The 17,500-nt window shown below is 36.2% G+C and overlaps 1 protein-coding gene across 1 annotated transcript in view; it reads left to right on the top strand.

Annotated features, from left to right (window-relative positions):
- The window catches only part of LOC143733302 (receptor-type tyrosine-protein phosphatase mu-like), a 325,940-nt gene that overhangs the window by 198,336 nt on the left and 110,104 nt on the right, over nucleotides 1-17,500 (top strand). Inside the window, exons 14-16 of the mRNA XM_077224964.1 lie at nucleotides 432-506; nucleotides 1,576-1,711; nucleotides 5,475-5,504. Coding sequence (XP_077081079.1) covers nucleotides 432-506; nucleotides 1,576-1,711; nucleotides 5,475-5,504 — 241 coding nt within the window. The remainder of the gene's footprint in view (nucleotides 1-431; nucleotides 507-1,575; nucleotides 1,712-5,474; nucleotides 5,505-17,500) is intronic.

The following is a 17,500-nucleotide window of genomic DNA, read 5'->3' as shown; positions in this document are numbered from 1 at the left end:
CTCACTCACACACTCACACACTCACTCACTCACTCACACACTCACTCACTCACTCACACACTCACTCACTCACTCACACACTCACACACTCACACACTCACTCACTCACTCACTCAGTCACTCACACACTCACTCACTCACTCACACACTCACACACTCACACACTCACACACTCACTCACTCACACACTCACTCACTCACTCACACACTCACACACACACTCACTCACTCACTCACTCACTCACTCACACACTCACTCACACACTCACTCACTCACACACTCACTCACTCACACACACACACACTCACTCACTCACACACTCAAACACTCACACACTCAAACACTCACACACTCTCACACACACATACACACACACACACACACACACACTGATTCCCTCTCTGCATGTGTGTGTATCTTGATCTTCCAGCTGCTATCTTGGTGACTCAACTCACGACTCCTTACGTTCGCATCGCTCCGGCCGCTGGAGACAAACAGCTAACAGGTCAGACACTTACTCACGTGTGTGTGTGTGTGTGTGTGTGTGTGTGTGTGTGTGTGTGTGTGTGTGTGTGTGTGTGTGTGTGTGTGTGTGTGTGTGTGTGTGTGTGTGTGTGTGTGTGTGTGTGTGTGTGTTCCCACATAATAACTAAAATATGCTCTAAGAACGTTTTGCTAATGTTCCCATTACGTTATGAAAACATTATTTCTGAATATTCTCTGAACCTCCAGATTTTAACTCTCAGTCTCAGGATGAATTTTGAGTGTATAAGCGTTGGAATGATATCTAATTTATGATGATTACTGGAATATGTGATAGAGGAAAAGGCCATTGAAACACAGTTATGATTTAAAAGTGTTTCTTCTTGGTTATACAAACGTTAAATCAACATTCCATTCATTATGGGAACAATACTTTTGAATCTTCTCTGAAACAAGAAGTAACTTTTTAAAAATGTTAGATAAACGTCCAACTGAAACGTTTTAGAAAATTGTTGATGTATGAATAATGTTTTAGTGCTAATGTTAAGAGAATGCCTTAAAGGTGCAGTGTGTAATATTTAGGAGGATCTGTTGACAGAAATGCAGTATCATAAACATAACTATGTTTTCAGTGGTGTATAAAGACCTTAATGAAGCGTTATGTGTTTATTAGCTTATAATGAGCAGTTTCTCTCTACACACACCGCGGGTCTCCTTACATTGACATGCGCCGACATGTTTCTACGGTGGCCCTAAACGAACAAACGCGTTTCGTTACTATGTTGCTCTTCGTGCAAGGAAGCAAGCTTAGTTCAGCAAATACAACACTGACACAATGATGAACAAGTAACAGTTATATTCGCAATAACATATCATTTTACTGAATAATTAAGTAAACCTAATTTCTTAATTTATCTTTGTAAAGAAACCTCATTGTTTAACTGGCGACGCTCTGCTGTCTCAGACGACGACATCACTTCCTGTCGGCCACCGTAACTTCTGTTGGGTGCAATTCACAACCTCACCACTAGATGCGCTGAAACTTACACACTGCACCTTTAAACCATCGTGTGTTTGACCTTTGACCTCAGGGTTAGCGACGCACAAACCGAACGCGGTGGAGCCGGAGAAACAGACCGACCACACGGTGAAGATCGCAGGAGTCATCGCAGGAATACTGCTCTTCGTCATCATCTTCCTCGGCGTCGTGCTGCTCATGAAGAAACGGTGAGCCCTCACTCACACACACACACACACACACACACACACACACACACACACACACACACACACACACACACAGCACTGAAGATAATCTGTTACCGCGGTTAAGAGTGACGACGCATCAGATCTCCGCTTAAATGCATGAAATTAGTTTGGGAGTTTAATGCCAGTGTTATTTTATATTTTTTATTTAAATGTTATTGTAGTTTAATTAATATTTTTTATACTTTTAATTAAGTTTTATTTTCATGTTAATTGTAGTTTGATTTTTAGTATGTGTTTTTTTCATTTTATATATGTATATATATATATATATATATATATATATTATTTATTTTTTTAAGTTTAATTTATTTGTATTTCAGTTTCAGTTTAGTTTGATTTATTTCCATTTAATAATTTTAGTGCTTCAACTTCAACTTATTTCAGTTTATTACCAGAAAGCAACATTTCAAATTTTTGTTTAGTTGTAAGTTTTTAAATTTTTAAACGTTAGTTTTTAGTTTTTAGTTTATAAACGTTATTTTTTTTTATTAAATAACATTGATAAAGACTAATAAATATTGTAACAATAGTTTTGCTCATTGTTAGTTATTGCATTAACCAGGGTTATGATCATTAACTAAAACTATTAAAAACATTCTCAACCAGACCTTTCTAAAGTATTTCATGTTAGTCAATTTTTACACTACAGGAAGAGTTATATAACAATTATTCTACCCTGGACATTAATATTAATGAGGAATGAGCAGGTGTGTCCAAACTTCAGATCGCTGTCATTCTGTTATTGTGAGAAACCGCAGATCTTCAGTCGTCTGGAGATTTTAATAATAGATTTTCTTTCCGATTTCCACCTGACCTTTAATCCAGCTCCATCCGCATTATCTATAAACTCTGAATTATTGATCTAATTATGTTGATAAGCCCTGTTAAAAGGCCTGTGACCCTTCTCCATATCAAAACTCAAGAAATCTCAGTCGATCCGTGATCCTGGGACACGAGACACTCATACGCACATATATCTGCTTATTTGCTCCAGATTTACTATATATAATATATTATATACGTATATAAACAGCCAGTGCAGGGGTCTCCAGGTCACATGACCTGAGCCGGTCTTGCTTAATACATTTTTAATAAATGTATCCAGTAAATGTATCTTGATTGAAGAATGTTTAGATATTTGTGCTGGAAAGAAGGAACATCATAATTTTTTGCAGTGAATCCCAGACGGACTCAGTGACATTGATCTAATCTTCTGGGTTATTGCAAGAAAATTGTGAAATGTAATGAAATGTAAGATATAAATAATGATGTTGTTGTTGCAGTGAAGCGTCTGATTGCTCAGTTCTACATGTATAAATGTAAATTAAGCAGTGCTCCTCAACTTTATTGCATTTTTTAAATAAACATTGTCTTAATTAAAATGCTACAAACACAAAAATGTAAAGATCTATAACATTATGTTTTTGAGTTGTTGGTTTTTATAACAAACGAAGGTTGAGAAGCGCTGGTTTCTCAGTGTCAATCTGCTCTTCTGTCGTTTGCATGGAGAGACGGGTTTTATTTGACACACACACACACACACACACACACACACACACACACACACACACACACACACACACACACACACACTCACAGACACACACACACACACACACACACACACACACACACACCAGGGCTCTCAAGTTTTATCAAAAGTTTAGAGTGAGATTTAGGGGAGGAGCCACCCAAATATTTGCAGCAGCGGTCTCTCGACCCAACCAAATTTGCTTTAATTTTTGCTAGCAGTTCAATTTTGCCTATTGTTCATAATTGACCAGCACAAATGGAAATTATAACAATTGTTAAATCTGGTAAAAAGACAAATCCATCCAAATAAAATAAATAGTTATATTTAAAAAATACAAATTTATTGAAAAATAAAAATAAATTTGACCCCAAACAAGCCAAATGAACATCAGTGCTCAATGTACATAACATTGTGTCATAACAACTTGCCCTGAGCATGTATGTCAAGACCCAAACCGGTCACCTTTACAGGGGTCATCGGATGCCCATCTTCCACAAGTTGGTATGATTCTTTTGGGTCTTCATGTAAAGTTTGTAACATACTTTGGTTAAAATTTCTCAATGGTTTTGTAAAACAACACCCTTTTTACCTCTTCAAAAACAGCTCTGTTCACAGTGACCCGTTTCGGTGCATGTCTCTTTAAATGATAATGAGCAACAACTTTTTGAGGATTAAAAAAAAGAGAATGGATTTTTTTCATTGCATGGTAATTGTGTCCACACACTGCAAAGACACATTTATTTGTAAATACCATATAAAAGTGTATTTTGCATCCGATGACCCCTTTAAGAGCAGTTGGAGATTTTTTGAATGCATCAAAAATAATTTAACACGAATTTGGCTATACTCCTCAACATCAGCTCTCACTGTCTTTGATCACAGGCAAGAGATATCGTCCAGGAATCGTAAAATCAAAATGCTAAAAAAAGATCGTGCTCTTTCAACTTCCACTCCGTGTGTGCGCGTGTTGTCTAGTAACGAACGAGCTTGCAGCGGGAACACATAATTTACCCGGAAACAACTAATTCTAATTTCTGATTGGCTGGTAGCTAGGATTTAACTCAGTATAACTCGAGACAGATGCTATGAACTCGGCAGAAACTTCCCTCCGTTTGCCTGCGCCTCGTCCATTAATTGTATAGCGGGACAAGTTCCCTTACTCCTCAGCGTGAGAAATACAAGGTGTGGCGTGTGAGCGTGTGAACGGGTTGAAATGCGTGTGTCTGAGACTTGAGAGCCCTGCACACACACACACGTTCACTTGATTGAATCTCTTGCATCTGTTTAATTGTTTAACTGTTTAATTTGCTGAATTGGATCAGAAAGGAAAGCGTGCTGATGTCGGACGCTGATACAGCTGGTCATTCACAGCTCATGTTTTTGCATAATTAATCTAATTATATATTGAGAAATGCAGTGATGGGAATTAATGTTGCTTTCATTGCTAATGTACAGTGTGTTCTGATGTACGTGGGCTTTCACACATGACATTGTCCTTATTAATGCACATATGAATATTTACTGAGAGATTGGAGAGGCAGAGCAGATCTAAAGTTTATAATAATTATATATATTTTTATCAATGCTGATACTGTAAAAATTGTGGAATATAATTCCAATGTAAATCAGCTGTTTTCTATGTGAATATATAGTAAAGTGTAATTTATTCCTGCGATCAAAGCTGAATTTTCAGAAAGCTTGAAAATTCAGCTTTGATCACAGGAATAAATTACACTTTACTATATATTCACATAGAAAACAGATGATTTACATTACAATAATATTTCACATTTTTACAAAATTTTGGATCAAATAAACGCAGCATTGGAGAGCAGAAGAGACTATTTCAAACTTTTGACTGGTAGTAGTGAATAGGTTTTGGGTCTTATATACCTGTTGATTCATCCAGACAAAAACCAAAAGACATACAGTATATATACATACAGTATAAGGTCAGTGGAAGTCTAGAGATGGGCTGATGGGTTCAGCGTTAAGGTTTGTGTTATAAACATCACGCATGCAAGGAATCGCTCGCTCTCTCTCTCTCTCTCTCACACACGTATGCCACCATGTCTGCTTGTGTTCATTTTATATATCGTTTTCAAACATTAATATTTTTTACTTTTTCTTTCCTTCCATCTTCATCCCCCTCCACTGCTTAAACCCCTCCACCACCCCACTGGGCAGGAGAACCTATCAGTCCTACACTTACTACCTGTAAGTAAAACACCTTTGTACACTGTTAGTGTCATGCTGTGTGCGCTCTGTCGGCTCAACCCTGCATGACTGACCCGTGCGCTCGCATCTTACGATCCTCCAGACACAATACAATCAACACTCCGCCTGAGATATGCAGTGCAATTTTTTTAAATTGTTTGTGATATTATGACCAAATGAGATCGATATTGAAGTTTTGATGTGATTTTCCATCGTTTGCTGTGAAATGCCTGTCTGTGAATGTTGCATCTCCTCAAATCAGAACCGTCATGTGGGATTTATTATTAGGGGCCAAACACCGAAGGTTCCTATTGTATCCGTTGGCGTTCTTCTTCTTCTTATTATTATTATTATTATTCCGTTTCTTCATCCGCTCTGGGAGTCTATGGCAGCCCATAGAACCGCTTGCGTTAAAGTTATAAAATTTGGCACACTGATAGAAGACAGTCTGAAGTCTCACCATAGCAAATTTGGAGTCTCTAGCCCAATCTCACAAGTTTCACTCATATTTATGCTAATAACTTGAACCATACGGGCTAGAAACGATGCTGATTCGATTGCACCCTATGACGTCATTTTCCGTCATAAAAAAATGTCCGCCATTTTGAATTCTCCGAAAAAAACTACCTTTTTCAAAATCCTTTCTAGACGGTTTGTCTGATTTTAATGAAAATTCATTCCAATCTTCTTCAGACAATGATGGCAAAAAGTTATTAAAAGCTTTTTATAAACCCAACCGTTATCGAATAACACGCAAACTAATTTTACATAGCGCTTGCGAAAACAGACGTAAGGCTGTATCTCTGCAATGCTTTATCGTATTCAAACTTGGTACATGTCATCACAAACATGACTTGAGGCTATATGCTGTGTTTCGGCGCAGCGCCACCTACTGGTCCAGAGACATGAACATTTTTTGTTTGTGCTTTTTTTGACCGAAAAGTGGTCTCGTTAGATTCAGGACGTCATGCCGAGTCGACTACTATCCAATTTTTCCATATCGACCATTTTAGGCGTCGGCCATTTCGAATTTTGTACCAAAATGCTGTATTTTATGAATGCATAAACGTATCAATACGAAGCTTGCCTTAGATTTCTGAATCATTGCCAAGTCCAACGATACCAAACATGCTAGGTTTTGCCTTACGGTTTGTGTAGCGATGTGATTGAGCGCTTAAAAAACCTTTGCCAATATCTTCGAAACCTTTTGAGTGATCGAGGCGAAACCACCGTAGGGAGTTTGCAAACATAGGTCGTTGTCTCTTTGTTAAGGCCCAAATGTCAAAATATTAATAGTAAATGGCAAGAAAATGCAAACAAAGTTAAGTGTGGGTCATTTTTTATGTGTTTATTCATCTAAATGTCTATAACTCCAAAACAAAATATTTTTTACCAAATTTGACACAGACATGTATGGACTCATTCTGAGGAAACATAAAAAAAAATTGTGGGATTGTGCCTCTTGTTGGCGCTATAATAGCACAAAACATGAAATTATCGTTGACTTCAATACAGTATTGTGATATAAAATGCTATACTTTATGAATACATTAGTGTATCATTACAAATCCTTGCCTTGAAGGTACTCAAAAAGTTTCGGAAAGCGCCACCTCGTGGTAGAAAAGTTATAACAAAATTTCCAAAAATGCTAATAACTTTTGAATAAATTTGCCTATTGTGATGACACAGGTCTTACTAGATTCCTTGAGTTATGCCAAGAACATAGATACCAATTTTGCCATAGTAAGCCAAACTTCCTGTCCACCATCTTTATTTTCTTTTAAAACCTACTTTTTAGAACTTCTCATAGACCGTTTGTCCGATTTTCACCAAAAGCGAATCGTATCATCCCCAGACCGTGCTGACAAAATGTTATGGATTTCGTGTCAATAAACGAAACTGCTTTCATATTCCGGCACAGCAAAGTTGAGGCATGATGCCAAAATGACTATTCAGGCTTTATCTCTGCAATGCCTTGACATATGGACACCAAACTTGAATGTTTCATTGTCCCCTGACTCAGACAACACCACATCAATTTAGTAACTGCGCCACCTATTGGTCAAAAGTGACAACCCATTAAATCATATTATTAGTGCCTGTATATGTTTTTTTCACCAATTTTGCCTAAAATCATCTTTAAATGTCTTTAATTGCTCATTGTTGCAGTTGGTCTGACACTCCCAGTATGTTGTATCGTCTTCTTGCGCTTGGCTCCATTAATGGCTGCTCGCAGTTATATTTATTATTATTATTATTATTATTATTATTATTATAACAGATGTGATTGATATAAGAGCTCTTTCTACTTGTAAATAACTGGAGTAAAAACTTTCCCGAGGATAATTCTCCTTGTCTTGCCCAGCACAGGGATGGGAATGAAAACATACTTTTCCCAAACCTAAAATTACCCTTCATTTCATAAATCATCATAATCATTGTCGCTCCTAAGCATTAATCCCAATCACTACACGCCTCTGTCGTTTTGCTTGAGTTTTCCTGCATGGTTGTTGTTTTTTGCATGCAAATTAATCCCATCATCCTAATATTTTTAGTTTTCCTAACATGCGTTTAATGGATGCTTGCTCTGTACTGTTTGTTTATTAGTTTGTTTGTTTGTTTGTTTGTTTATCATGTTGAGCTTTTGCATATTTTTAGAGGTGGGAATAAAGAACTGTTTCGTGTTTAAAACCAGTTCCCAAACTACTGGAACCAATTGAAAATACGCTTAGTGTTTCCCATTTATTCTGCTCTGCTGTGGAAAATAAATAGTTATGGACTGAATGCAATTGTAAACAGCACACAGTAAATACTATTATAGTCTTTATGATAACTTAAAGCCTTTATATGTAATGCATTATAAAAGTAATTTATACTTTCATTATAATCATTATAATCAAATTATATAGAATTATGATCATTAGTCATTATAATCTGAACACACATCTGTATACTGTATCAGTGTATCAGCGTCAGTCATTATAATCTGAACACACATCTGTATACTGTATCAGTGTATCAGTGTCAGTCATTATAATCTGAACACATCTGTATACTGTATCAGTGTAGACAGTGTCAGTCATTATAATCTGAACACACATCTGTATACTGTATCAGTGTAGACAGCATCAGTCATTATAATCTGAACACACATCTGTATACTGTATCAGTGTATCAGTGTCAGTCATTATAATCTGAACACACATCTGTATACTGTATCAGTGTATCAGCGTCAGTCATTATAATCTGAACACACATCTGTATACTGTATCAGTGTATCAGCGTCAGTCATTATAATCTGAACAAACATCTGTATACTGTATCAGTGTATCAGCATCAGTCATTATAATCTGAACACACATCTGTATACTGTATCAGTGTATCAGTGTCAGTCATTATAATCTGAACACACATCTGTATACTGTATCAGTGTATCAGTGTCAGTCATTATAATCTGAACAAACATCTGTATACTGTATCAGTGTATCAGCGTCAGTCATTATAATCTGAACACACATCTGTATACTGTATCAGTGTATCAGCGTCAGTCATTATAATCTGAACAAACATCTGTATACTGTATCAGTGTATCAGCGTCAGTCATTATAATCTGAACACACATCTGTATACTGTATCAGTGTATCGGCGTCAGTCATTATAATCTGAACACACATCTGTATACTGTATCAGTGTATCAGCGTCAGTCATTATAATCTGAACAAACATCTGTATACTGTATCAGTGTATCAGCGTCAGTCATTATAATCTGAACACACATCTGTATACTGTATCAGTGTATCAGTGTCAGTCATTATAATCTGAACACACATCTGTATACTGTATCAGTGTATCAGTGTCAGTCATTATAATCTGAACAAACATCTGTATACTGTATCAGTGTATCAGCGTCAGTCATTATAATCTGAACAAACATCTGTATACTGTATCAGTGTATCAGCGTCAGTCATTATAATCTGAACACACATCTGTATACTGTATCAGTGTATCAGCGTCAGTCATTATAATCTGAACACACATCTGTATACTGTATCAGTGTATCAGCGTCAGTCATTATAATCTGAACACACATCTGTATACTGTATCAGTGTATCAGCGTCAGTCATTATAATCTGAACACACATCTGTATACTGTATCAGTGTATCAGTGTCAGTCATTATAATCTGAACAAACATCTGTATACTGTATCAGTGTATCGGCGTCAGTCATTATAATCTGAACACACATCTGTATACTGTATCAGTGTATCAGCGTCAGTCATTATAATCTGAACACACATCTGTATACTGTATCAGTGTCAGTCATTATAATCTGAACAAACATCTGTATACTGTATCAGTGTATCGGCGTCAGTCATTATAATCTGAACACACATCTGTATACTGTATCAGTGTATCAGTGTCAGTCATTATAATCTGAGCACACATCTGTATACTGTATCAGTGTATCAGCGTCAGTCATTATAATCTGAACACACATCTGTATACTGTATCAGTGTATCAGCGTCAGTCATTATAATCTGAACACACATCTATATACTGTATCAGTGTATCAGTGTCAGTCATTATAATCTGAACAAACATCTGTATACTGTATCAGTGTATCGGCGTCAGTCATTATAATCTGAACACACATCTGTATACTGTATCAGTGTATCAGCGTCAGTCATTATAATCTGAACAAACATCTGTATACTGTATCAGTGTCAGTCATTATAATCTGAACACACATCTGTATACTGTATCAGTGTATCAGTGTCAGTCATTATAATCTGAACACACATCTGTATACTGTATCAGTGTATCAGTGTCAGTCATTATAATCTGAACACACATCTGTATACTGTATCAGTGTATCAGCGTCAGTCATTATAATCTGAACAAACATCTGTATACTGTATCAGTGTATCAGCGTCAGTCATTATAATCTGAACACACATCTGTATACTGTATCAGTGTATCAGCGTCAGTCATTATAATCTGAACACACATCTGTATACTGTATCAGTGTATCGGCGTCAGTCATTATAATCTGAACACACATCTGTATACTGTATCAGTGTATCAGCGTCAGTCATTATAATCTGAACACACATCTGTATACTGTATCAGTGTAGACAGTGTCAGTCATTATAATCTGAACAAACATCTGTATACTGTATCAGTGTAGACAGTGTCAGTCATTATAATCTGAACACACATCTGTATACTGTATCAGTGTATCAGCATCAGTCATTATAATCTGAACACACATCTGTATACTGTATCAGTGTATCAGCGTCAGTCATTATAATCTGAACACACATCTGTATACTGTATCAGTGTATCGGCATCAGTCATTATAATCTGAACACACATCTGTATACTGTATCAGTGTATCGGCATCAGTCATTATAATCTGAACACACATCTGTATACTGTATCAGTGTATCGGCATCAGTCATTATAATCTGAACACACATCTGTATACTGTATCAGTGTATCAGTGTATCAGCATCAGTCATTATAATCTGAACACACATCTGTATACTGTATCAGTGTATCGGCATCAGTCATTATAATCTGAACACACATCTGTATACTGTATCAGTGTATCAGCGTCAGTCATTATAATCTGAACACACATCTGTATACTGTATCAGTGTATCGGCATCAGTCATTATAACCTGAACACACATCTGTATACTGTATCAGTGTATCAGTGTCAGTCATTATAATCTGAACACACATCTGTATACTGTATCAGTGTAGACAGCATCAGTCATTATAACCTGAACACACATCTGTATACTGTATCAGTGTATCAGTGTCAGTCATTATAATCTGAACACACATCTGTATACTGTATCAGTGTATCGGCATCAGTCATTATAACTTGAACACACATCTGTATACTGTATCAGTGTATCAGTGTCAGTCATTATAATCTGAACACACATCTGTATACTGTATCAGTGTAGACAGCATCAGTCATTATAACCTGAACACACATCTGTATCAGTGTATCAGCGTCAGTCATTATAATCTGAACACACATCTGTATACTGTATCAGTGTATCGGCATCAGTCATTATAACCTGAACACACATCTGTATACTGTATCAGTGTATCAGTGTCAGTCATTATAATCTGAACAAACATCTGTATACTGTATCAGTGTAGACAGCGTCAGTCATTATAATCTGAACACACATCTGTATACTGTATCAGTGTATCAGTGTCAGTCATTATAATCTGAACACACATCTGTATACTGTATCAGTGTATCAGCGTCAGTCATTATAATCTGAACACACATCTGTATACTGTATCAGTGTATCTGTCAGTCATTATAATCTGAACACACATCTGTATACTGTATCAGTGTATCAGCGTCAGTCATTATAATCTGAACACACATCTGTATACTGTATCAGTGTATCAGTGTCAGTCATTATAATCTGAACACACATCTGTATACTGTATCAGTGTATCAGTGTCTGTCATTATAATCTGAACACACATCTGTATACTGTATCAGTGTATCAGCGTCAGTCATTATAATCTGAACACACATCTGTATACTGTATCAGTGTATCAGTGTCAGTCATTATAATCTGAACACACATCTGTATACTGTATCAGTGTATCAGTGTCAGTCATTATAATCTGAACACACATCTGTATACTGTATCAGTGTATCAGCGTCAGTCATTATAATCTGAACACACATCTGTATACTGTATCAGTGTATCTGTCAGTCATTATAATCTGAACACACATCTGTATACTGTATCAGTGTATCAGCGTCAGTCATTATAATCTGAACACACATCTGTATACTGTATCAGTGTATCAGTGTCAGTCATTATAATCTGAACACACATCTGTATACTGTATCAGTGTATCAGTGTCAGTCATTATAATCTGAACACACATCTGTATACTGTATCAGTGTATCAGCGTCAGTCATTATAATCTGAACACACATCTGTATACTGTATCAGTGTATCAGTGTCAGTCATTATAATCTGAACACACATCTGTATACTGTATCAGTGTAGACAGTGTCAGTCATTATAATCTGAACACACATCTGTATACTGTATCAGTGTAGACAGCATCAGTCATTATAACCTGAACACACATCTGTATACTGTATCAGTGTAGACAGCGTCAGTCATTATAATCTGAACACACATCTGTATACTGTATCAGTGTATCAGCGTCAGTCATTATAATCTGAACACACATCTGTATACTGTATCAGTGTATCGGCATCAGTCATTATAACCTGAACACACATCTGTATACTGTATCAGTGTATCAGTGTCAGTCATTATAATCTGAACAAACATCTGTATACTGTATCAGTGTATCAGTGTCAGTCATTATAATCTGAACACACATCTGTATACTGTATCAGTGTATCAGTGTCAGTCATTATAATCTGAACACACATCTGTATACTGTATCAGTGTATCAGTGTCAGTCATTATAATCTGAACACACATCTGTATACTGTATCAGTGTATCAGCGTCAGTCATTATAATCTGAACACACATCTGTATACTGTATCAGTGTATCAGTGTCTGTCATTATAATCTGAACACACATCTGTATACTGTATCAGTGTATCAGCGTCAGTCATTATAATCTGAACACACATCTGTATACTGTATCAGTGTATCAGCGTCAGTCATTATAATCTGAACACACATCTGTATACTGTATCAGTGTATCAGTGTCTGTCATTATAATCTGAACACACATCTGTATACTGTATCAGTGTATCAGTGTCAGTCATTATAATCTGAACACACATCTGTATACTGTATCAGTGTATCAGTGTCAGTCATTATAATCTGAACACACATCTGTATACTGTATCAGTGTATCAGCGTCAGTCATTATAATCTGAACACACATCTGTATACTGTATCAGTGTATCTGTCAGTCATTATAATCTGAACACACATCTGTATACTGTATCAGTGTATCAGCGTCAGTCATTATAATCTGAACACACATCTGTATACTGTATCAGTGTATCAGTGTCAGTCATTATAATCTGAACACACATCTGTATACTGTATCAGTGTATCAGTGTCTGTCATTATAATCTGAACACACATCTGTATACTGTATCAGTGTATCAGCGTCAGTCATTATAATCTGAACACACATCTGTATACTGTATCAGTGTATCAGTGTCAGTCATTATAATCTGAACACACATCTGTATACTGTATCAGTGTATCAGTGTCAGTCATTATAATCTGAACACACATCTGTATACTGTATCAGTGTATCAGCGTCAGTCATTATAATCTGAACACACATCTGTATACTGTATCAGTGTATCTGTCAGTCATTATAATCTGAACACACATCTGTATACTGTATCAGTGTATCAGCGTCAGTCATTATAATCTGAACACACATCTGTATACTGTATCAGTGTATCAGTGTCAGTCATTATAATCTGAACACACATCTGTATACTGTATCAGTGTATCAGTGTCAGTCATTATAATCTGAACACACATCTGTATACTGTATCAGTGTATCAGCGTCAGTCATTATAATCTGAACACACATCTGTATACTGTATCAGTGTATCAGTGTCAGTCATTATAATCTGAACACACATCTGTATACTGTATCAGTGTAGACAGTGTCAGTCATTATAATCTGAACACACATCTGTATACTGTATCAGTGTAGACAGCATCAGTCATTATAACCTGAACACACATCTGTATACTGTATCAGTGTAGACAGCGTCAGTCATTATAATCTGAACACACATCTGTATACTGTATCAGTGTATCAGCGTCAGTCATTATAATCTGAACACACATCTGTATACTGTATCAGTGTATCGGCATCAGTCATTATAACCTGAACACACATCTGTATACTGTATCAGTGTATCAGTGTCAGTCATTATAATCTGAACAAACATCTGTATACTGTATCAGTGTATCAGTGTCAGTCATTATAATCTGAACACACATCTGTATACTGTATCAGTGTATCAGTGTCAGTCATTATAATCTGAACACATCTGTATACTGTATCAGTGTAGACAGTGTCAGTCATTATAATCTGAACACACATCTGTATACTGTATCAGTGTAGACAGCATCAGTCATTATAACCTGAACACACATCTGTATACTGTATCAGTGTATCAGCGTCAGTCATTATAATCTGAACACACATCTGTATACTGTATCAGTGTATCGGCATCAGTCATTATAACCTGAACACACATCTGTATACTGTATCAGTGTATCAGTGTCAGTCATTATAATCTGAACAAACATCTGTATACTGTATCAGTGTAGACAGCGTCAGTCATTATAATCTGAACACACATCTGTATACTGTATCAGTGTATCAGTGTCAGTCATTATAATCTGAACAAACATCTGTATACTGTATCAGTGTAGACAGCATCAGTCATTATAATCTGAACACACATCTGTATACTGTATCAGTGTATCAGCGTCAGTCATTATAATCTGAACACACATCTGTATACTGTATCAGTGTAGACAGCATCAGTCATTATAATCTGAACACACATCTGTATACTGTATCAGTGTATCAGCGTCAGTCATTATAATCTGAACACACATCTGTATACTGTATCAGTGTATCAGCGTCAGTCATTATAATCTGAACACACATCTGTATACTGTATCAGTGTATCAGTGTCAGTCATTATAATCTGAACACACATCTGTATACTGTATCAGTGTATCAGTGTCAGTCATTATAATCTGAACACACATCTGTATACTGTATCAGTGTATCAGTGTCAGTCATTATAATCTGAACACACATCTGTATACTGTATCAGTGTAGACAGCATCAGTCATTATAATCTGAACACACATCTGTATACTGTATCAGTGTATCAGTGTCAGTCATTATAATCTGAACACACATCTGTATACTGTATCAGTGTATCAGTGTCAGTCATTATAATCTGAACACACATCTGTATACTGTATCAGTGTAGACAGCCTCAGTCATTATAATCTGAACACACATCTGTATACTGTATAAGTGTATCAGCGTCAGTCATTATAATTTGAACACACATCTCTATACTGTATCAGTGTATCAGCGTCAGTCATTATAATCTGAACAAACTTCTGTATACTGTATCAGTGTAGACAGTGTCAGTCATCATAATCTGAACACACATCTGTATACTGTATCAGTGTAGACAGCGTCAGTCATTATAATCTGAACAAACTTCTGTATACTGTATCAGTGTAGACAGTGTCAGTAATTATAATCTGAACACACATCTGTATACTGTATCAGTGTATCAGCATCAGTCATTATAATCTGAACACACATCTGTATACTGTATCAGTGTATCAGCGTCAGTCATTATAATCTGAACACACATCTGTATACTGTATCAGTGTAGACAGCGTCAGTCATTATAATCTGAACAAACTTCTGTATACTGTATCAGTGTAGACAGTGTCAGTCATTATAATCTGAACACACATCTGTATACTGTATCAGTGTATCAGCATCAGTCATTATAATCTGAACACACATCTGTATACTGTATCAGTGTATCAGCGTCAGTCATTATAATCTGAACACACATCTGTATACTGTATCAGTGTATCAGCGTCAGTCATTATAATCTGAACACACATCTCTATACTGTATCAGTGTATCAGCGTCAGTCATTATAATCTGAACACACATCTGTATACTGTATCAGTGTAGACAGCCTCAGTCATTATAATCTGAACACACATCTGTATACTGTATCAGTGTATCAGCGTCAGTCATTATAATCTGAACACACATCTGTATACTGTATCAGTGTATCAGCGTCAGTCATTATAATCTGAACACACATCTGTATACTGTATCAGTGTATCAGCGTCAGTCATTATAATCTGAACACACATCTCTATACTGTATCAGTGTATCAGCGTCAGTCATTATAATCTGAACAAACATCTGTATACTGTATCAGTGTATCAGTGTCAGTCATTATTATCTGAACACACATCTGTATACTGTATCAGTGTAGACAGTGTCAGTCATTATAATCTGAACACACATCTGTATTCTGTATCAGTGTATCAGCGTCAGTCATTATAATCTGAACACACATCTGTATACTGAATCAGTGTAGACAGTGTCAGTCATTATAATCTGAACACACATCTGTATACTGTATCAGTGTATCAGTATCAGTCATTATAATCTGAACACACATCTGTATACTGTATCAGTGTATCAGCGTCAGTCATTATAATCTGAACAAACTTCTGTATACTGTATCAGTGTAGACAGTGTCAGTCATTATAATCTGAACACACATCTGTATACTGTATCAGTGTAGACAGCATCAGTCATTATAATCTGAACACACATCTGTATACTGTATCAGTGTATCAGCGTCAGTCATTATAATCTGAACACACATCTGTATACTGTATCAGTGTATCAGCATCAGTCATTATAATCTGAACACACATCTGTATACTGTATCAGTGTATCAGCGTCAGTCATTATAATCTGAACACACATCTGTATACTGTATCAGTGTATCAGCATCAGTCATTATAATCTGAACACACATCTGTATACTGTATCAGTGTAGACAGCGTCAGTCATTATAATCTGAACACACATCTGTATACTGTATCAGTGTATCAGCATCAGTCATTATAATCTGAACACACATCTGTATACTGTATCAGTGTATCAGTGTCAGTCATTATAATCTGAACAAACATCTGTATACTGTATCAGTGTATCAGTGTCAGTCATTATAATCTGAACACACATCTGTATACTGTATCAGTGTATCAGTGTCAGTCATTATAATCTGAACAAACATCTGTATACTGTATCAGTGTATCAGCATCAGTCATTATAATCTGAACACACATCTGTATACTGTATCAGTGTATCAGTGTCAGTCATTATAATCTGAACACAC

Source organism: Siphateles boraxobius, unplaced genomic scaffold, assembly GCF_051911475.1.
Source record: "Siphateles boraxobius isolate OS27281-9 unplaced genomic scaffold, OSU_SipBor_1 96, whole genome shotgun sequence".
NCBI classification, from domain to species: Eukaryota; Metazoa; Chordata; class Actinopteri; order Cypriniformes; family Leuciscidae; genus Siphateles; species Siphateles boraxobius.
The sequence above is the reverse complement of the archived record's forward strand: the minus strand, read 5'-3'. Positions and strand labels throughout refer to the sequence as shown.